A 21,401-nucleotide genomic window follows, 5' to 3' on the forward strand; every position below is an offset into this window, starting at 1 on the left:
AAATTCAGCTCTTCTCTGGGGCTCAATTTATCTCTGACCTCCAGAGGTGGCAAGTCTGAACCTTAAGTCTTTCATTTTAGCTGGAGGAGTCTGAATGAGAGCATCTCCCACAGGAGGGATGTACCAGCCTGGCATTCCTGGTGACAAAGGCAATGGTAAGCACAGGACAGTGCAGAGATTGAGCCCCACGCTGGGGCTTGCAGAGGTACAAACTGGGCACAGATACAAACTGGACACAGGTACAAACTGGACACAGGTACAAACTGGGTCTTGCACACGTACAGAGGCAATGGGAGGTAGGGAACAGAAAAGCCATGAGGGAAGCAGAATGTGGAAATGGTACAAACCAAGCAGACATCCCAGTGCCACACGGACGACACTGTTGCCAGTGATGCGAAAGCTAATCCATGTGCTGGACATTTACACCAACGTGGGTGCCAGCAGATGTCAGGGCTATGGAGCTGCTTCCTGAGCCATGGCCTGACCCTCTTCCCTACTCAGAACTCATCAGGCAGAAGGGCCATGAGAACAAGAACCCCTGCTGAACAGGAACCCCTCCTGCATGGTGGGGGGAGCCCCAACACTGGACAGGGGAAGGCAAGAAGGGAAATATTGAAAAGAAGAGTTGTAAGTTCAAGTGACAAAATCCCAGCTCTGAACCAAAGTAGCTCCACAAAGCACCATGCTCCTCCCCATGTCCTCTGACTTGTGAGCTCGCAGCAGCAAGAGGAAATGGAGAGAAGGGTCTCTGGGGAAGGGGATTCCTTTTTGCCATTTCATTAGCAGAAAGCGCTCCAAGGGAGGTCACTGTCTGTCCTGAACCAGGAGCTGCACAAATAAATCTACTGCATCACAAAGAAGCTGCAATGACCATCCACCCAACCTGCACGTCTTAAGTTGCCCAGAGAAGCTGTGGCTGCCCCATCCCTGGAAGTGTCCAAGGCCAGGTTGGACTGGGCTCGGAGCAACCTGGGCTAGTGGAAGGTGTTCCTGCCCATGGCAGGGGCTGCAACAAGATTAGCTCTGAGATCCCTTCCAACCCAGACCAGACTGGGATTCCATGATGACCAAGAGCTGGCTGCAGCTGGCAAGGAACCTGCTGCATCCCAGGACATTTTGTCCAAGGGCTCATTCCTGTACAAAACAGAAGTACTTTGTGTATGCCCCATCCATCAGCTCCATTCTTAGCTGCCCAAAAGCACTACCTCTGCTCCTCATGAAGGAATGAAGACACCCTGTTGAAATGCTTTGCAAAACCAACAGAAGTAAGGTGGGGAGTGCAGGGAGCCAGCAAAGTACAGGGCTTGAGCCCCCTGAGATCATCAAACTGACAAAGCAGCTCCTTGGACACACCAATGCAATTCTGACACTGGATAAATCAACAGGTCCCGAGACAGAGCCTTGGCCAACAAACTGCAGGAGAGCTGCAGGGACGCTTCAGCAGTGAGATCTGCACTCATCACATCCCATCCATCCATCCATCCATCCATCCATCCATCCATCCATCATCCATATATCCATCTATCCCTTCACCCGCCTGAGCTGTGCTGGCTGCCTGTGCACCAGAAGCTGCCAGAGGATGGTTGTACTGGAAGAGTCACTTCTTTTGGTGGTACCAAAGGCAGCTGAGGTCACTTGGTCTGTTCAGACTGGAGAAGAGAAGCCTGAGATTACACCTCATTGGGGTTTGCAGTTTCCTCATGAGGGGCTGCTCCGATCTCTGCTCCGTCTGAGCAGTGACAGGACCTGAGGGAACGGCTGAAGCTGTGTCAGGAGAGGTTTAGGTTGGATATCAGGAAAAGGTTCTTCCCCCCCAGGGTGGCTGGGCACTGGAATAGGCTCCCTCAGGCAGTGGTTACGGCCTCAAACCTGCCAGAGCTCAAGGAGTGTCTGGACAATGCTCTCAGGTACATGGTGTGACTCTTGGGGTCCTGTGCAGGGCTAAGGGTTGGACTCGATGATCTCTGTGGGTCCCTTCCAGCTCAAGAGATTCCATGATTCTAGGATACCATGGACAATAAGCATCCTCTGTTTTACCACAGGGCTCACAGCTGGCAGAAAAACTCCAACATATGTAAAATGAGGTGTTGTGCTACGCGAGGTGGAAAGGACTGTGATCATTTCAGAGACCACCTTTGTTTTTCCACACCAACATAGCACGAAACCTCAGCATGGTCCCATCAGCCGCCGCTCAGCCTCAGCATGCTGCACAGACCACAGGAAGGATCATTTATGTAAAAATGTACATATGCTGCAGGTAGGCCAGGTTCCTACTTATCCAAGAAACTCAGCAAAGGCTGGGAAGCTGGGACTGAAGCCAAGAGTGAAGACCAGGATCTGGATGATACTGCTGTGATTGCTTATCACTCTGCTTGATACTTGGCTTAGCCAAAGCAGGTCTCTTAGTTCAGCTGTACTTGCCTTCAGTTAAAGGATTTTGTGCCTGCAACACTGGGGGAAACAAAAACGCCCGGAGCGTGCACGATGGCCAAGGCCAGGAGCTGCTACGGAATAAAGAAGCTTCTGTGACCTTCAAGAAAAATTGCTCTGTTCAGTTGGGACCTTGGGCACTTGGCACCGAATTCAGCTCAGTGCAAATGTTAATTTTCTTTCTCCTGTCTCAGCCAAGGTTCTGGATCTCCAGTCAAATTCTGCAGTCGCTCAGGGAAATGCTGCACCACTCTGTCACCTTCGCAAGAGCAGCTCTGAGGAGCAGCTCTGCCACCAAGGTTCTTGAGATTGCTGAGCCTGTCCCACTCCTCTGCACTTCTCTATGGCTTTGTTAGCAGGGGTTACACTCAGGACAGGAACAAAGCTCATTGCCTCAAGCACAGCCTGGAGTACAAAGCATTTCTGTCACCTGTGAGAAGAATCCTGGCCAGGACATCTGATGTGTGGAACTGGATATACACTACCCGGGATCAAGGAGCTGGATGTGAGCCTTGCTGGATCTGTTTGATTCAAAGACTAGTGGAAAGAATCCCCCAAACCAACCTGACACCTTATCACCTGGCAAGTTTGGTTGTTTCCAACTGCTGAATAACCTTCCATGTTCAAGGAAACTGGTGAATTTGCTTACTCCTTTCCAATTCCTGCTTTATTCCTTCTGACTCTGCTTGACAGCTACTCAGGCAGCGCATGGAGCAGGAATGAAAGTCCAACCAGAATTAACAGATTTTTTTCCTGGCTCAATTCCCACACTGGGGACTAACAGGGATGCTCTGTGGAGGTTATCTCACTGCAGGCAAACACAGCAGGGCTGACTCTCCTGCTTCAAGGCACGATGAGAGTGGATACAAAAGTGCTTTTCATATGCACAGGTCCAATTCAATACTTCTTTCTTCAGAAATCTTATACTCCTTTTTATTGAGTGGCTGTCAAAAAAGACCTCACAGTGCCCTCAGGCACTTACTCACCATGCGCTGAAGGTTTTGCAAACACTAGTGAAAATGCAATAGTGCCTCAGAAGAGAGATGTTACAATTTCTTATCTATTTACTCTACTAAGAAAAGGCCACTTTGGTTATTTGATGCAGCAAGAACAGTGCAGAGAGCAGAGTCAGCACCACTCTGAGGACCTGAAGCTCATTTTCAGCTGGACCACAGACTCCTTCAGCCCACACCTCTTGGGGCAGTGTGAGAACATGTGCAACCTCTGGGAGTGCTTCTCCTTCTGCACCACCTTGGCTTCCATCACTCTGCAGCTCTGGATTATCCAAACCAGAGGTGTTCTGGCTGTGTCCAACAGTCCCTACAGGCACCTTCCTTCATTAATTGCTCTCCAAACCAACATCAATGTTCCCAAACAGAGAAGCCACTAGAGGACACCACCTTGTCTTCTTACTCCATGGGCTGAGCTGGTTTGCAGTGATCTGGAGAGCTGGAGGACCAACACAAACTGCTCCTGCCTGTGTTTCTCTTGAAGGCCACAATTCTGTAATTACAGGAAGGTCTCACTGCAGATAAAGGTTGTTACCTGCTCACTGAACAAAGAGGCTGGAATTTAGGCATATCAAATCCTTTCTTCTCCCCCTCCTGGCTTGAACATCCACACTTATTTTCTCCTCTGTGAGGGAACAAGAGCCTTTACAGAAGACTCCACCACATCATTCTGCTACTAATCACAGCAGAAGATGCAGTACAAGCCACTGATCCTTTCAAAGCTTCGAAGAGAAACACAAAGTTGGAATCTCCTCCAGAATGGCAGGAACTCATTTCCACCAGCAAACCGGGAGAGCTCTCAGGTGGGTTCTTCTGAAAGCAGCTTAGTCCCACCTGGGTCATGCTCAAAGGGAACAGAAGCATGGGCACAGAGCAAAGGGGACATTCATTCTGTGAACACGAGCGTTAAAACACAGCGCAACACGACGTGATGCTGCAAAACCAGTGTGAAATTTTAGGTGCACAAAGGCAGCAAGATGCTGCCTCCTGCTCTGCAGTGCTCAGCCCCTGCTCCCAGGGCAGGAGAGAACCATCCTCGAAGCAGGACCACGAGAGAGAGAACACGATGGTGGCGATGGCTCGTGACACTAAGCCATGCTGCACATCTCACCAGGAAGCAAGTTCATCTTGGCTGAAATTATCACAGGCCTCCACAGCCTCCCAGTGACATGCTTTGGGGACACAATCACTCTGTGTTTTGTCCTGGCCAGTGTGCGTGAGCTCAAAAGCCAGCTTTGTCTTCTTACCCATCCGGAGAGAACTTCAGCGGCTTAACTGGGGCTGCAGACTAGTCAGAGCACAGGGGGTCAGCACACTGGAACTCAGCGATGCCACAAAAGGTTAGTTTGGGAGGGCATTTAAGGAGAACAGCTTTCACCATTCTCAGATCAAACAGCAGAACAAATCAAACATAGGAGCAATCAGATGAATGAGAACAGGACAGTTTATTAGCATTTCATGTTCGGAGAACAGGGCCATTGAAGCCTGACTGCAGAAAGGAATGCGGGTCCCCTCCCATGGACACCTTTAATATCCTCCTCCTGGGTGACAATCCCAAAAGACATGAATACAAAATGGAATAGACACAGTGAAGATTATTTCTTACCTTCATCTCCTCCTCCATTTCAGAGAGTTTCCGCTCCAGGGCTCGCTTCTCCTGTTTACAAGGATTCATAACAAAGAGGGTCACAAGATTTGAGAAGAAAAATTTACAGTATATTTTCTTTTAGAGAAAAATAAGGGTCTTGTATTTCTGTAGGAGCATTCACTGAAGAGCACCCCAAAGCAAGGCAGAGGCTGCAAAGCTGTAAAGCTGACTGCCTTAGGTGTATTGTGGAAAATGAGGATTACACAAGTAGGCTCTGCCATGTGAGTGCTGGTGGTGCCCTCAGCTAGAGCCTTTGCCAGAGTGCAGATCTGGATGCCTCCAATGATTTTCCCAAAATGAGGGGGCTCACAACACCCCAGGGACATGCCCTGAGAAGGAAGAAATAGGAAATGTGGGTCAGGAACAGGATTTACACTCTCTGTCCTGCTCCTTTGCCCTCTGCAAAGAGACACAAGGTCAGGACAGTGAGGAAAATGCAGCTGCTGGGTGTGGCTGTGCATGATGAGTTTTGGGTCACCTTTTGTCCCCAGCGTACTTTGTCCAGGGATTCATCAGTGCAAAATGCATGAGCCATCCTGGGAACAGCTAATGCCATCTTCACTGAGAACAGTCTGGCTCTTTTTACTCTCTAACTCTCAGAAAGCTGTATTTGTGGCTGTTGTGACCCTAATTCAACAAAAATCAAGCTGGATGTTGCCATAACTTCAACAAGACCCAGTGGAAGGTCCTGCCCCTGGGTTGGCAACCCCTGGTATCAACCCAGGCTGGGGGATGAAGAGATTGAAGAAGCCCTTCAGGCTTTTGCTTTGTTCCCCTACCAGGCCAAACCAGTCTTTATTTATAAAGGATCAAGAACATTCTAAAGCATAATGGACCAACAGTCTCTTAGTGTGATACAACCCGTTGGTCTGCAGTTTCCTATAACGAAAGAGAGAAATCAGAATGAAGCTGATGTGCAAAGAAGAGCAGCAGAGTCTCAGGCCCTGAAAAGGTCAGAACACAATTATCACTGTGAGCTGGCAAAAATACAACTTATCTTTTAATTAACGCTTTCCTTCTAGAAATGACTCTGCCCTGCACAGCAACACGAGGCAACGACTGCGACTCAGAAGAAAGCAGAGACACGTACCCTCTTCTCCATCTCCAGCATGCTGGACCGGTCAGAAGTTTTCTCCTGTTTCTGCTATGGAAATTAAAAATAGAAAGTGATTAAACCCGAGAGCACTCACAGGGTGCAGCACAAAGGCTAAGACAGCCCACAGATGCTCCTGCCCAGAGAGGCAGCAAGGCTTTACAGAATCACTCACTTATTTCTGTGAAAAACAACAGTCTCTTCTATAGCACCTTCCCTCCCAAGAGCATCCTTCCAGGAGCTCCCCCCTCCTTTTCCCGTCCTGGAACAAGTGTTGGTTCATCATGGGCAGTATTCAGTTCCTCCAGTCAGGACCTGGATTTTCCCTTACCTGGGCTGCTTTTTCCAACTTGGCTTTGATGTCAGCCAGCTCAAGCTGGGCTTCTTGCAGCTTTGACTTCAGCTTTTGATTTTCAGACAGAGCGCTCTCGTACAACTGAAACACAAAACAAGAGCTCAGTTACCCAGGTTGCTCCTGGTTAACTAACCCTGTCCTGCTGTGCTGCTCTGAGCAGACATGTGCCCTCAGCACTGAGCTGTGGGGTTGCATTTGCTCCCCCACATCAGGAGATGAGAATAAGGGCAAACAGAACCAGTCTGGATGCTTTACTCGTGTTTTTGCATGAAATAAGAAAATAGCTGTTGAATTTTGTAGGGAGTTTAAACACAGCCAAGAGGCAAAGAAAAAGGATGGTTTTAGTTTAGGTAATTCTTTACTCAGAGGGCGATGAGGCTGCCCCGAGAAGCAGTGGTTGCCCCATCCTTGGAAGTGTTCAAAGCCAGGTTGGACGGGCTTGGAGCAACCTGGGCTAGTGGAAGGTGTCCCTGCCCGTGGCAGGGGGTGGAACGAGATGAGCTTTAAGGTCTCTTCCAACCTAAATCATTCTGTGATTCCATGAAACAGACAAAGTGAAAATGAACTTTCTCTCTGTCTTCCCACAGACTCTCAAGGGCAGGTTTCTGCAGCAACAGGCAGGTTCTGTGGTGTGTGTGATGAGAGTAATACATTTAAAAAAATCCTACTTTTTTATAGTCCCTGTTGCTCTCCTCCTCCGCGCGGCTGCTGAGGGCAGCGAGCCGGTTCTCCCTCCGGCTGTAGGCACTGGAGCGGCTGGAGGCACGGTCGCTGTAGGACGAGTCACTGGTGCTGGGGTTTGTAGCTGCTTCCAACCTGGAACAGGATGAAGATCCAGCACCGTGGAGCTGCTGTAACTTGGAACAGCCAGCATGGACCCAACTGGTTGGGACTGGAGGCTGTGGCAGTCCTGGGGCTCTGGGATGAGTGGGAGCATCTCCATCTGCTGCTGGGCATCGCTGCCCAAAACCCACAGTCACCACCCAATAACAACAGGAAAACACCCCTGGGCACTAGCCCAGCCCCCATGGGCAGTGATTTCCCATGGATCTCTTATCTCTGTAGTGGGAAAAGGCTCCATTTCTAACAGGCCGCTGACGGTTTTTCGTCTCTGCAGTTAAATAATTTAGGGAGCAGAGGACAGAAGCTGAGCTCAGGAAAGAACCCAAATGGCCAGTACCAGACCAAATGTGCACTCCCCCGTGCTTCAGGGGACAGGGTTTGGCTTCAAAGCCATACAAAAACATGCTGTCAATAAATATTACATAGGAAAAAAAATAAAGAAAAAAAGAAAATTCTTACCTGGAAAGTCTTTCATGCTGAAGGGGAAAAAAAAGGAAAGAAAAAGGGAATTAATAATGAGGAGAATTAAAGGTTCAGTTCAACAACTGCAGAGGTGCAAGGCAGCAGCAATTTCCCACCTCTGATACCAGCACCCAGCTCACACCAGGCTACAGAGAGATTTCCCAGCACAAACTAAGAATCTCCAATCCCTGCCTGAATCTTCATATGCCTCAGTTCCTCTGAAGCATTTCAAGATTTACTTTCTTTTGCTCACCTAAGAAATCCTGAACCTTGCTCTTCAATTCCTCATTTCCACAACTGAAATCCTTTCCTTTGAACCCAAACTTATCTACTCTTTCCCTTTTTCAATGAAGTTATTCTTCCTGCCTTTCATCCCTGTCCTGTGTGTGATGTGCGTGAGGGGGATTAACAGACACAGGGAGCTCCCAGCATGTTTGTGTTGAGCTTCAGGAAATCACAAACACTGTTTTTCTCTCCATGGGCAAGTACTCCTTGGAGTAAAGCTTCACCACAGCATGGAGAGACACAACAGCAGCTGCAGGAGGGAGGAAGAAGACTCTTAAACCAGGTGGACATGTTGTTTGAAGCCTGGGGTACATTCTTCTTTCTCTATCAACATCCAAACCTCTCCATTGCCTTTGGACACTGAGGGGCTGGAGTGTGTCCAGAGAAGGGAATGGAGCTGGGGAAGGGGTTGGAGCACCAGGAGCAGCTGAGGGAGCTGGGGAGGCTCAGCCTGGAGAAAAGGAGGCTCAGGGGGGACCTTCTGGCTCTCTGCAACTCCTTGACAGGAGAGTGGAGCCAAGAGGGATCTGCCTCTGCTCCCAGGGAACAGTGGACAGGACAAGAGGAAACAGCCTCAAGTTGTGGTAGGGGAGGTTTGGATTGGATATTGGGAAAAATTTCTTCATGAAGAGGGTGCTCAGGCCCTGGCACAGGCTGTCCAGGACAGCAATGGATGCCCCATCCCTGGAATTGTTCAAAAAAGATGTGATGTGGCACTTGTGTGGCAAACATGGGGAATGGTTGGGCTCAATGATCTTAGAGGGCTTTTCCAACCTTAATAATTCCATGATTCTATGAATATCCTACAGCGGCTGGTTGTGGCAAACCACTGTTTTAATACAGCTTTCTGGATCAGACAATTCTTTCCCACAATTGCAGAAATCCAGTGGTGATGGCACCGCTGTCCTGCAGGACAGCCACCTCCTCCATGAGGTTTCTCTCTATCTGACAGATATTTACTCAAATTCCAGGTGCATTCCAATTCTTTATAGTCCCTTGAACCAGAAATTGAGCCCAATATTCCTCTGCTGATTTATCAGCAGCATCATTGCTCTGACAAACCTCCCACAGGCACTTCCAGCCATTTCCCTACATCCTTTTTAATAAAGAGTCAACACAAAGGAACCACAGAGCAGATGAGGGGTCAGGCTTTTAGTGCCCAGACATGCTGGTGCTGGAGCTTGCACTCCCAGCTACACCAGTGAATCCTGTGCTAATGCCTTGCTGGGGGGCAGACTTGCTGCCTGTCTGGCACCTCAGGGCTTGAACACTTCAGACCTCCCGCTCCAACCTGGCACTGCTGCCTCTGATCCTGGGCACGGATCTGGGAGCACATGCCATGGAGAGAGGAATTAACTCACCCCATTACATGGAGGAGAAGGGCGGGGATAAGTGACCCGGCCAAATCTCCACTCAAAGCCAGAGGAGCAGGGGGGCAAGTCCCTGTCACTGCCTGCCAGGATATGGGGACCAGCTACCTATTACTTGTACCTGGTTACTAAGTTTTCAATCCATTCCATACTAAATGGATCTTGCATCTGACTCAAGACAGGAGTGTCCCCAGGGAACTGCAATCCCTGGGCTCTGCAGCACAGCCTCTGACATGCAGGAGCTGCCCAGGGCCAAAGAGATTAACTGAAGGGACCCGGCACGAGTGAAACCTTGTGGATGGACAACACACCCAGCAAAGCTCCTCTGTGCAAAGCTCAAAAGGACAAGCAAGCCCTGCTATGAATCAACACGTTCTCCCTTGAGCTGTGCCTGCAGGGCCACCCTCAGCCGGGCTCTTGGGTGGGAACAGTGCCAGCCCCACCCTGTAGACACTGTCACTAAAACCCTGAGTTTGTCCCAGCCCAGGATTATTTTATTTGCTCTGACCCTCTCTCTTCTTTGCATCTTACAGGTGAAAAACCTCCCAAGGAAGACAGTAGATGACCTTCCACCATGGCTAAGCTGCACTGCACCTCCACAAGCCATGTCAGATTCTGTCTGGGAAGCATCTCATGGGACTCAACACCTGGCAGCTGCCTCATGTCGTGACAGGGACATGGGAGTGCTTGTCCCAACAGTCATGGCTTGGGCCACGCTCTGTACGAAGCTCAGAGGCAGCAAGTTGGGTCATAGTTTCTGTACAGCTGGTCTCTGGCACGGGGCTGTCGTTACAAAGACAGACCATAAATCCAACCACACCCTGGGCTCATCCCACAGCGGGGGCAGCAGGAGAGGGGGGGATTCTGCCCCTCTGCCCTGCTGAGGTGAGACCCCACCTGCAGAGCTGCCTCCAGCTCTGGGATCCCAATAGAAGAAGGATGTGGAGCTGCTGGAGACAGTCCAGAGATACTCTGAGAGTGGAAGCCCCTCTGCTCTGGAGCCAGGCTGGGAGAGCTGAGGGTGTACTGGCCACGGAAGAGAAGGCTTCAGGGAGACCTTAGAGCCCCTTCCAGTGCCTAAAGGGACTCCAGGAGAGCTGGAGAAGGACTTTGGACAAGGGATGGAGAGACAGGACAAGGGGCAATGGCTTCCCACTGCCAGAGGGCAGGGATGGATGGGATATTGGGAAGAAATTCTTCCCTGTGAGGGTGGGGAGGTCCTGGCACAGGTTGCCCAGAGAAGCTGTGGCTGCCCCATCCCTGGAAGTGTTCAAGGCCAGGTTGGATGTGGCTTGGAGCAACCTGGGATAGTGGAACTCCATGGTAGGGGAATAGAATGAGATGAACTTTAAGGTCTCTTCCAACCCAAACCAGTCTGGGTTCTACGAAAGATTTCCTGTTTTCAGCCATGCACACGCTGATCTTACCATGGTGCTTTATTAGCTGAGCTTTCAACATTTGCTTCTTAAACCCCTCAGCAGCCTGACAGCTCCTTTTGAATTCTGGCCCAATGACCCAACCTTCCCTGAAGACTGGGAGAAGGGAATTAGGCAGTGATTAACAAGCCTCTTGTTGAAAGTTATTTGTGCACTTTATGCTAATCCCCTTCAGTGGTGACTTTTGTTAGGATGACAAATGGCTGGGTAAGTAATCCACTCCATAGCAAGCCTGAATTTATTTCAACAAACACACCTGCCAATGGATTTGAACAGTGCTGGAAATCCCCACGTGGCTGAGCAAGGCCATGTGGAAACAGGGCACTGAACCTGAGCAGGTTCCCTCACCAGCCTGGCCACTTGCAGCACAAGGAAAAACCACTTTTGTTCCGTTTTTTCCTCCAAAGAAACTAAAATTTCCATAGGCAGGGGAGAGCAGGGGTGGGATTCTGCAAAGGAATCAAGAAAGGAATCACTTTAAACATATACAGCAAAAAGGGGACAAACCCAGGATTACTGTATTTACAACTTCCTGTGGTGGTTACTGAGACAGACTTGTTCAGACTGGGACTGTCTCTATGTGTCTAAAGGGAAGCAAAGTGCCAGATGAGAGGGGAGGACCCACATCATTCCTGTGCTGCTTCCAGCATTGAGCAGAGCCACCCTGCAGTGACCTGGAAACATGGAATCATAGCATCACTCAGGTTGGAAAAGCCCTCTTGGATCACTGAGTCCAACCCTGTTCCCAGGTGTCACATCCACTTGCTTTCTGAACACATCCAGGGATGGTGACTCCACCACTGCCCCGGGCAGTCTGTGCCAGGGCCTGACCATCCTTTCAGGGAAGAAATTTTCCAAAATATCCAGTCTAAACCTCCTCTGGTGCAACTTGATGCCATTTCCTCTTGTCCTGTCCCTTGTTCCCTGGGAGCACAGCATCCCCACCTGGCTCCCCCCTCTTGTCAGGGAGTTGCAGAGAGTGAGAAGGTCCCCCCTGAGCCTCCTTTCCTCCAGGCTGAGGCCCCCCCAGCTGCTCCAGCTCCTTCCCCAGCTCTGTTCCCTTCTCTGGACATGCTCCAGCACCTGCAGTCACACTGGGGCTGCTCCAAACAAAACCTGGGTGTTCCTTAGTGCTCAGGGATTTCTCTCCCTGTGACTTTATCTCCCTTTAAGCTCAGCTCTGCCAACAAACGACTCCAGTGTCTTCCAGAAACATCAAGGAACCGCGGGAATCGACGTGATGGCAGCCGCTGGGGAAGCTGCTGTCCATCGCTCACCTTTCAGCTTTTGGGCCTCTCTCCAAGTTATTTCAGTTAAAAGTGGCATTTTTGAGAAAAAGATTAAGTTTGAGAGACTGAGGTGTGGAAGGCAGAGCCTGAGGGGATGTGACAGCAGCTGTTGGTGTGCCCCTACCATAATGGAAGCTGCAGAAGAGTTTTCATCAGCAGATCCTCCTTCCACTTGCTGCTGCCTTCAGGGAAGGAGGTACGATTTATTTATTTTGTTTTAAATTGGTTTCTGGATCAAGATTTTCCTGGGTTTTGCAAAAATGCCAGTGTTTGTGCCTGTATTTCAAAGAGCAGCTTACTCAGGTGGTTTGGAGGCTTTTTAAAATAATGATGGAGGAGAAGAAAAAATGTTGAATGAAAAATACAGGCTCCATTCTGCATCTTCTAAAAAAGGTCCCAGCTAAAAGAGGTGATGTGGAAAGCAGCAGTTCTCAGCACAAAGAGAGGCTTTGAAGCAAGAGGAAATGAGTTAAACAAAATGACAACTAAAATCTCCTGCTCCTGAGGGTGGCAGAGAGGAAAAGTGTGAGCCCTATGTGCAAAAAACTACAAGTCAGCATGTGCCCAGGTGGGCAAGAAGGCCAGTGACACCTGGTTTGTACCATCACTGGTGTGGCAGCACAACCAGGGCAGTGCCCCATGCTGGGCACTGCTGAGGACCCACCTCAAATCCTGGGGTCAGTTCTGGGCCCCTCATGACAAGAAAGACATTGAGGGGCTGGAGCGTGTCCAGAGAAGGGAAGGGAGCTGGGGAAGGGAGCTGGGGAAGGGGCTGGAGCACCAGGAGTGGCTGAGGGAGCTGGGGGGGCTCAGCCTGGAGAAAAGGAGGCTCAGGGGGGATCTTCTTGCTCTCTGCAACTCTCTGACAGGAGGGGGGAGCTGGGGGGGGTCAGGCTCTGCTCCCAGGGAACAAGGGATGGGACAAGAGGAAATGGCCTCAAGTTGCACCAGGGGAGGTTTAGGTTGGATATTAGGGAAAATTTCTTTTCTGAAAGGGTGGTCAGGCACAGGCCTGACCTACACCTACACCAGGGCAGTGATGGAGTCACCATCCCTGGAATTGCTCAAAAAAAACGTGGACATGGCATTTGGGGACATGGTTTGTAGTTCCATTTCCATCTGAAGAACCATTCCGACGTCTTGAGGGATAGGGAAAGGGGACTCCAGCGACAGGGTTTTTCAGGCCCCGAGCCTGGAGGGGAGAGGTGCTCCCCCCTCCCCCCAGCACCCACGTGGCTCCATGGCAGGCACAGAGACAGCACACCGGGCGTGGAGAGGAGGCAAGAGAGTGTTTATTGTTGGGGCTGTCACATTTATAGGGTTAGGGAGAATCACAGGTTAACCAATTAGAAGTCTCAAGGGGCTTACAGAAACACCCAATCACAGGAAGGGGTTAACAAGGACCAATGGGACACCTCAGGACACCTTTCCCAGGACATTCCTGCATGGGAGATAACAGTTGCTGTGGGGGGTGTTGGGAAGAAGAAACATGTGTTTACAAAGAGACCACAAAGAGCCATCCTAAGACATGTTCAAACAAGTTTCTCATCAGACCTAGTGCTACAGGAAGGGAGCTGGGGAAGGGAGCTGGGGAAGGGGCTGGAGCACCAGGAGTGGCTGAGGGAGCTGGGGGGGCTCAGCCTGGAGAAAAGGAGGCTCAGGGGGGATCTTCTTGCTCTCTGCAACTCCCTGACAGGAGGGGGGAGCTGGGGGGGGTCAGGCTCTGCTCCCAGGGAACAAGGGATGGGACAAGAGGAAATGGCCTCAAGTTGCACCAGGGGAGGTTTAGGTTGGATATTAGGGAAAATTTCTTTTCTGAAAGGGTGGTCAGGCACAGGCCTGACCTACACCTACACCAGGGCAGTGATGGAGTCACCATCCCTGGAATTGCTCAAAAAAAACGTGGACATGGCATTTGGGGACATGGTTTAGTGGTGAACACAGTGGTGGTGAGACAACAGCTGGACTCGATGATCTTAGAGGGCTTTTCCAACCTCAATGATTCTGTGATTCCATGATTCTCTGAAACACTGACGAGGTGCTTAACTGAGACATCCCTGCCACTTGCTCAAAGAGACACAAATCTGCAGAGACCACAGGGATGTCACACTGGAGACATATTTTGAGCACCAAACAGCTTCTCTCCTGCTCAGTTCTGCCCTGTGTTTGGCCATAGAACCCTTGGAAACCCTCACCACGTGCTTCCAACCACACCTGCACTGTCAGCCCAGCCACTACCACTCCTCCCTGCACTGCCCCATCCTAAAACATCCATGAAATATTCATTCAAACTCTGGCTCTCTGTGGAATTGATGAAGGAGGTTGGACGTGCTATCCCAGAGCTAGAAATTCTGAGATCAGAGTGAGAAGGCAAAGGATAAAACTCTCCTCCTTCACTGCTGGGAAGAGAAGTTGGGGCTGAACAGAGGGAATGAAGAGCTGAGGCACCACGTGTGCACTTGACCAAGCTGGTGCAAGAAAGGGCTCTTCCTTTGTGATTTTTTCTTGTCAAGGTTAAAAAGGGGATGCTGAGTAACTGCTGTATCCACTGCAGTCATCATCAAATCATCATCAACAAATACCTTGGGTTTTCTTTCTTTCCCTGGCAAATTTGGAGCAGCACTGTCAGTTTTGCCCAGACTCCTTCATTTCCCTCGAGATCAAAATTTGACTAGAAACATTAAGAGCCAGGGAAGCGTTGGGTTGTGAAATTATCCTTCCACAATCTAAACAGGGTCAGAGCGCTGCAGGGTTTGGGCTGGGGGGGAGGACCCCAGGGAACACACAGTGCTGGAGGTGGATGTCCTGATTCAGAAACCAGCGTGGCAGCTGGCGCTGAGCCCCCGGCGCTCCTGCCGAGACACCCAAGGGATGACTTTTAAAGGAAGACTAAAAAGCACAGAGCACTTGCAGGCAGGCTCACAAGCTTCTGATAATCCTTGGCTCTTCGAGCTCTCACTGGAGAGATTCCACCACCTTCCCTCCCATCCATCTCATGGTGGGCAGCAGGTCCAGGCAGCGCTGGGGTGGTGGGGAACATCGAAGGGGTGCCACTCATTTTGCCAGCTCACAAATGATTCAACCCAGGTGGGCTGGCAGAACATCTGGGTCTGAGATAGGACCCAAGAAAAAGGGCAAAGAGCACCACAGAATAATGGAATCACAGCATGGTTTGGGTTGGAAGAGACCTTAAAGCTCATCTCGTTCCACCCCCCGCCACGGGCAGGGACACCTTCCAGGTGCTCCAAGCCCCATCCAACCTGGCCTTGAACACTTCCAGGAATTCTCAGGGTGCTGACATAGGTCAGTCCCAGGGAAAAGGCACAGCTGGGCACTGGCCACGCCTCCACTTCCCTGAAGCACCAGGATGCTGCCCAGTGCCAGAAAAAGCCATCCGGGACTGATTTTAAAAATGTGCTCGGATTGTGGAGGGCAGGAGCCTTCCCTAAGAAACTCAGAAACTTTTGCAGCTGTTTGGGAGCTCAGTGAAGGATAATTAAAACCAAATTCCTCCTGGAAGGTTTCGATAAAATGCAGCCCTGAACTGCAGTGCCAAAAGTGGGATCGGTCACTGCTCCTGCCAATGCAGAAACTGCCCTAATTGCTTCCAATTGCATTCTACGTCTGAGACTGGAGCCAGTGAAGGCACAAACCCCCACTATTTACATTTTTTAAGAAAGTATTTAAAAATGAGAAAAACTTAGATGCTTTGGGAACATTTTTGGCTTCTTTATGTCCAACTGGCCAACCTCAGGACAGTGTGCACTATTTTAAGGGAGTTGTTGTGGAATTAATTCTGGTGTGTTTTGCCTCAGAGACCCTGATCAATGCCTACGATTAATTAACCACCGTGTAATGATATCCTGGGGCACAGCTCCAACCCTGCCCTCCCTTAAACATGAGAGGAAGTTTTAGGAACCCCTCAAATTTTATTCTTGTGCTGGCAAATATCCTCCTGGTGAGTTCTGTTTATTTTAGAAATTAGATGTAAAATAAAGCCAGCTGGTTTGAGGTTCCTTCCCTCTATATGCAAAGTTACGTAGCTCCTACACCTCCACAAGCTCCAGTGCTGGGCCTGGCTGATGCACAGTGAGCCTGAAAGGACAACCTTCCTGAGCTGGAACGGACCCACAAGGATCAAGTCCAACTCCTGGCCCTTCACAGACACCCCAAAAAGCCCACCATGTGCCTGAGAGCATTGTCCAAACACCCCTTGAGCTCCTTGGCAGGTTTGGGGGCGTGACCACTGCCCTGGGGAGCCTGTTCAGTGCCCAACCACCCTCTGGGAGAAGAACCTTTTCCTGATATCCAGCCTAAACCTCCCCTGACACAGCTCCAGCTGTTCCCTCAGGTCCTGTCACTGCTCACACAGAGCAGAGATCGGTGCTGTCCCCCTGCTCCCCCTCATGAGGAAGCTGCAAACCCTGAGGAGGTCTGACCTCAGGCTCCTCCAGGCTGAACAGACCAAGTGACCTCCTCGTATGGCCCCTCTAGACCCTTCCCCATCCCTATATCCCTCCTTTGGACACTCTCCAGTAGCTCCAGATCCATCTTACATTGAGGTCCCCAAAACTGCCCCCAGGACTCAAGGTGAGGCTGTACCAGCACAGAGCAGAGCACTGCTGAGGGCAGGAATCCTCATGGAGCTGGCACAGCCAGAGCCAAGCTGGGAGGAGGAAAAGACAGGAGAAAGGCTGTCTGGGACACCTTGGACCATCCCCAGTGGGTACAACTCAGGCCGGCGTTCCTCTCCAGCCGCATTTGTCGTAACAGTCAGGGATGGCTGGGGTCAAGTTTGGTTTTCTAGTGGGTGCAGACTAATTTGAAGGTCTGGCTGAACTCTGCTTTTGAGAACTATTTCGAGGTTGTTGCCTCCCTCAGAAAGCTGCTCCTCCGACCTGAGAGCTGTGGTTTGTGCAGCATCCCCTCAGCTCCACTGTGATGGATGTGATGAATGTGCTGCTTCCAGCTCAAGCTTGCAATTGTGCAAATGCAAGGATTCCAAAATCCTGTAGATACGATTAATAATCCAGTCCAGCCAAACCACCTCCATGTAACCTCCAACTCCCCAAAGCCTGATGCAAAACATGTTTTCTTGAACTATAAATCAATAAGCTTTGCTTAAGAAAAACTGCTGTTACTGAAGCATAACATTAAAAGCTTCTCCAAAATGGAACAGTGGTTCTGGCAGCTGCTGCCACAGATCCCATAGTTTTCAGTACAAATAGCACTGATTTATTCAGAAACAAACATCCAGGGCTCTGAGGGACTGAGGGCCACATTTACTGCCATCCCAAACACGCTGAGTTGGATGCTGGTCTGTGCCATTTGTGCCACAGCCAGCCTGTGCCTTGGTGCCCCAAACCCCTCCTGCGGCCCACAGGCTTTCCAGCAGCTGCAGTTTATTCCCACTGTCCCTTGGGGATGAAACTTGCCACGTAAAACTTCAGGCTGGATCGGATTTTAATTTAGGAAAGGCCACAATGCTGAAACCCAGGGTTTGTTGCTCTTATTTTTTTTTCCTTCTTTTCTAAGGGATCAAATTTTATTGGTGAGAAATTTAATTTTGCAAAGCGACGTGATCTTAGACAAAACTCTCCAGACACGAGGAAATAAAAACTGAATGGCCAACTGACACGAGAGGAGGAGATTTCTGCTCCTAAATTTCTTCCAGATGAGAATGCCACATGTCTGCAGGAACCCCTTCCCTGCCCTGCAAACACTCTGGTGGGATGTTCTCAGGTGTTTCATCAGGGATTTAAATACCTGTCACCAGCCAGGGTTCAACAGCCAACTTGGCCACTTTCTGGTGTGATGTCCCCTCCAAAACCCCGCAAACACTTCCTGATCCAGCAGCCACACACATCCCACAACAGCACTATGGGCACAGGCAGAGTGATTGGAATAAAGGAATCACAGAACTGCTAAGGTTGGAAAAGCCCCCTAAAATCATCAAGTCCAACTGTTCCCCCAGCACAGCCAAGGCTGCCACTAACCCATGTCCCCAAGTGCCACATCCACATGGCTTTTAACTCTCTCCAGGGATGGCAACTCCACCACTGCCCTGGGCAGTGAAGAAATTTTCCCTAATATCCAACCTAAACCCACCCTGGTGCAACTTGAGGATGTTTCCTCTCATCTTGCTGTTTCATACCTGGGAGAAGAGCCCGACCCCTACTCAGCAGTCCTGGGTTAATAGTGGACTGGGCTCTTGTATGTCCTCTAGCCCTGTTTTTGATGGGTTTGTGGTCATTTTATGATAAACAAACTCTGAGGGGCTCCTGCCAGGGAAGCAGACACTGGTTTCCAGCTCAGCAGGATGAAGTGGTTTGCTGCCCACAGAGGTTCCACCCACTCTCCCCATCACTTCTGTGGCTGCTCATTCCCATCCCACAGCACCTCCCCATCTCTGTGTCCCTGGTTTTGTGGCTGTACCATGAGCTGACCCAAATTAAAGGTATCTTCTTTCTCCTCCTCCCTTCACCCCTTTACAGTCCTGACTGATTCCCTGGTCTGGGGCAACCTCAAGTTGCTCCCTGACCTTCTGACCCCCCTGCCCTGCAGGGGTTTCAAGGCTGATCTGTCCTAAGGGATTGCCCTCCAGCTGCTTAACCAGCTTCTCCAAAGACACCACCGCTGACCGGGCAGCTGAGGGTCAGAGAGGCATTTTAAATGAGGCTGTAGCATTACATCAGGTCCTTTCCAAATCATCCATGACCATTCAGGGCCTTAATCAGTTAACAGACTCCCTGCTCCACCTTTGGCTTGGATCAATTCTGCTGCTTGGGAGCGAGGAGAGCTGAAGGAAGTTCAGCCGCAGGGACAGAAGACGCTCACCCCACGGGTCACAGCACGTGCTCTGACCCATCTTGTTTATACATCCAAATGCAGGAGCATCGTCTGGCTACTGAGTCACATCAGGGAACATCTCACGGGTGGTGCCCTGAGAACGACCAGAAGTTCCCGATGTACTTCCAGATATGGACATTTACAGTGGCAGACTCAAAAAAACCCAAGAACAAACAACGCAGAAGGATTTCGTCCTGATACTCATCCGAGAACGTGATGCTTGAGGAACAACCAGGGATAAACAAAGCAGGATGCTGGAGAACACAGACTAAGGTTAATTGCCTTAAAGTTCAAGTTTTAGTATCCCATGTTTTTTGTGGGCTGCAGGGAGAGGAGGGAATCATTTTCACAAACTGTGTAACTAGTCAGTAATCCAGAAATTAGACAGAAAGTGTCATGAGACAATTTATTTGACTCCGTTTCAATTTATACAGCATCATTTTTATCACAACCAGACAAGTCCAAGCCACTAAATGGAAACCCAGGAAGATAAAGTTTCCTGGAGAAATATTTTCATAACACTTTCTATTCTCTAATGCACTTGCAGCAGAATTAAATGATTCACAGAGGAAAACTCCATGTGAGAACAAACCTGTGATCAGGAATATCTGAAACAGGATGGAACCTGTTGCAAAAATACCACGGAGCAAAAGGTGACTGTCTGGCACGTATACATTCCAAACTCTAGGAAGGCCATAATCCAACCAGGCGTTTCTAGAGCCCTCTCAGCACTCCAGGACAGTGACTTTTTACATGGGCAAGAGACAGAAAAAGCAGGGGGACAGTTCTAAGCTAAAAGAGGAGAAATTTAGATTGAATGTTGGGAACAAATTCTCTCCTGTGAGTGTGGCGAGGCCCTGGCACAGGATGCCCAGAGAAGCTGTGGCTGCCCCATCCCTGGAAGTGTCCAAGGCCAGGTTGGACAGGGCTGGGAGCAACCTGGGCTGGTGGAAGGTGTCCCTGCCCATGGCAGGGGGTGGAACGAGATGAACTTTAAGGTCCTTTTTCCAACCCAAACCATTCTGGGCTTCTCTATGATCACTTATTCATTAATACTCAGCCCTTTTTTCACAATTTGTGTGCTGAGCACTTGCAGCTCAGCCCCTCACATTTTTGCACATTAGCTTTTCTTTCTCCTTTAAGATTTGCTTTGTATTCTACACATACATGTTCCCAGCACCGTGCCCAGACTGGGTGCATTTGCTGCCATGGTAATCACTGCTCCGAGCACTGCGGGCTCCATGTGGAGGCTCATTAACAGAGACAGTGATTTGGGAACTGCTGCTTTTTCCACTCAAGCACTACTATCAAGTGACTCGGTGAAAACACCCGGCCCATAAAAGGTGATGCTCCTGCCTCCCATATTCCACCCAGCGCGGCTCCTTCAGACTCTCAGATGAGAGGCAGAATAAAATCAATCAGGGCAGACCACTGAGTACACTTAGAGCTTTATTGCTGAGCCCTTCCTGACAGAAATTCAGCTGGAAAGCTCAGGTTATAGGCACTGAGGGTGGCTTAATGAGGGAGTGACTAACACCAGAGGGGAAGAGCCTTGTAGTGAAACCGTGAATATGGACGGAACAAGAAGAATTATGTAAAGCCTCTTGAGGAGCAAGTAAGAACCATCAAGTGGCTACTTGACAACCAGGCTGGGCAGAGAACGGACTGAGAGCAGCCCTGAGGGGAAGGACTTGGGGGTGTTGCTGGATGAGAAGCTCAACATGCCCCAGCTGAGTGCGCCTGGACCCAGAAACCTCCCGTGCCCTGGGCTGATCCCACAGCAGGGGAGGGGGGAATTCTGCCCCTCTGCCCTGCTGAGGTGAGACCCTCCCTGCAGAGCTGCCTCCAGCTCTGGGGTCCCAACATCAGAAGGACGTGGAGCTGCTGGAGACAGTCCAGAGGAGGCCATGGAGGTGCTCCAAGGGCTGGAGCCCCTCTGCTCTGGAGCCAGGCTGGGAGAGCTGGGGGTGCTCACCTGGAGAAGAGAAGGCTCCAGGGAGACCTCAGAGTCCCTTCCAGTGCCTAAAGGGGCTCCAAGAGAGCTGAAGAGGGACTTGGAGAAGGGATGGAGAGACAGGACAAGGGATTCCCACTGCCAGAGGGCAGGGTTAGATGGGATATTGGGAAGAAATTCTTCCCTGTGAGGGTGGGGAGGCCCTGGCACAGGTTGCCCAGAGAAGCTGTGTCTGCCCCATCCCTGGAAGTGTCCAAGGCCAGGTTGGACGGGGCTTGGAGCAACCTGGAATAGTGGAAGGTGTCCCTGCCCGTGGCAGGGGGTGGGACTGGATGAGTTTTAAGGCCCCTTTCAGCCCAAACCAGTCTGGGATTCTA

At 50.3% G+C, this 21,401-nt stretch overlaps 1 protein-coding gene across 9 annotated transcripts in view; it reads right to left on the minus strand.

Moving 5' to 3' along the window:
- PPP1R12B (protein phosphatase 1 regulatory subunit 12B) overlaps positions 1-21,401 on the minus strand; it is a 132,043-nt gene that overhangs the window by 7,829 nt on the left and 102,813 nt on the right. For 7 of the 9 annotated variants that reach the window (XM_064635689.1, XM_064635697.1, XM_064635693.1 and 4 more), the window contains 5 exons: positions 7,839-7,855; positions 7,205-7,352; positions 6,513-6,617; positions 6,179-6,232; positions 5,047-5,097 (listed from right to left, as the gene is read on the minus strand). In XM_064635689.1, the coding sequence (XP_064491759.1) occupies positions 5,047-5,097; positions 6,179-6,232; positions 6,513-6,617; positions 7,205-7,352; positions 7,839-7,855 (375 nt within the window). Of the gene's footprint in view, positions 1-4,687; positions 4,756-5,046; positions 5,098-6,178; positions 6,233-6,512; positions 6,618-7,204; positions 7,353-7,838; positions 7,856-21,401 lie in introns of those variants that run through there. The other 2 variants (XM_064635690.1, XM_064635691.1) reach the window with 2 other exon arrangements.

Source organism: Pseudopipra pipra, chromosome 25, assembly GCF_036250125.1.
Source record: "Pseudopipra pipra isolate bDixPip1 chromosome 25, bDixPip1.hap1, whole genome shotgun sequence".
Classification (NCBI taxonomy): domain Eukaryota; kingdom Metazoa; phylum Chordata; class Aves; order Passeriformes; family Pipridae; genus Pseudopipra; species Pseudopipra pipra.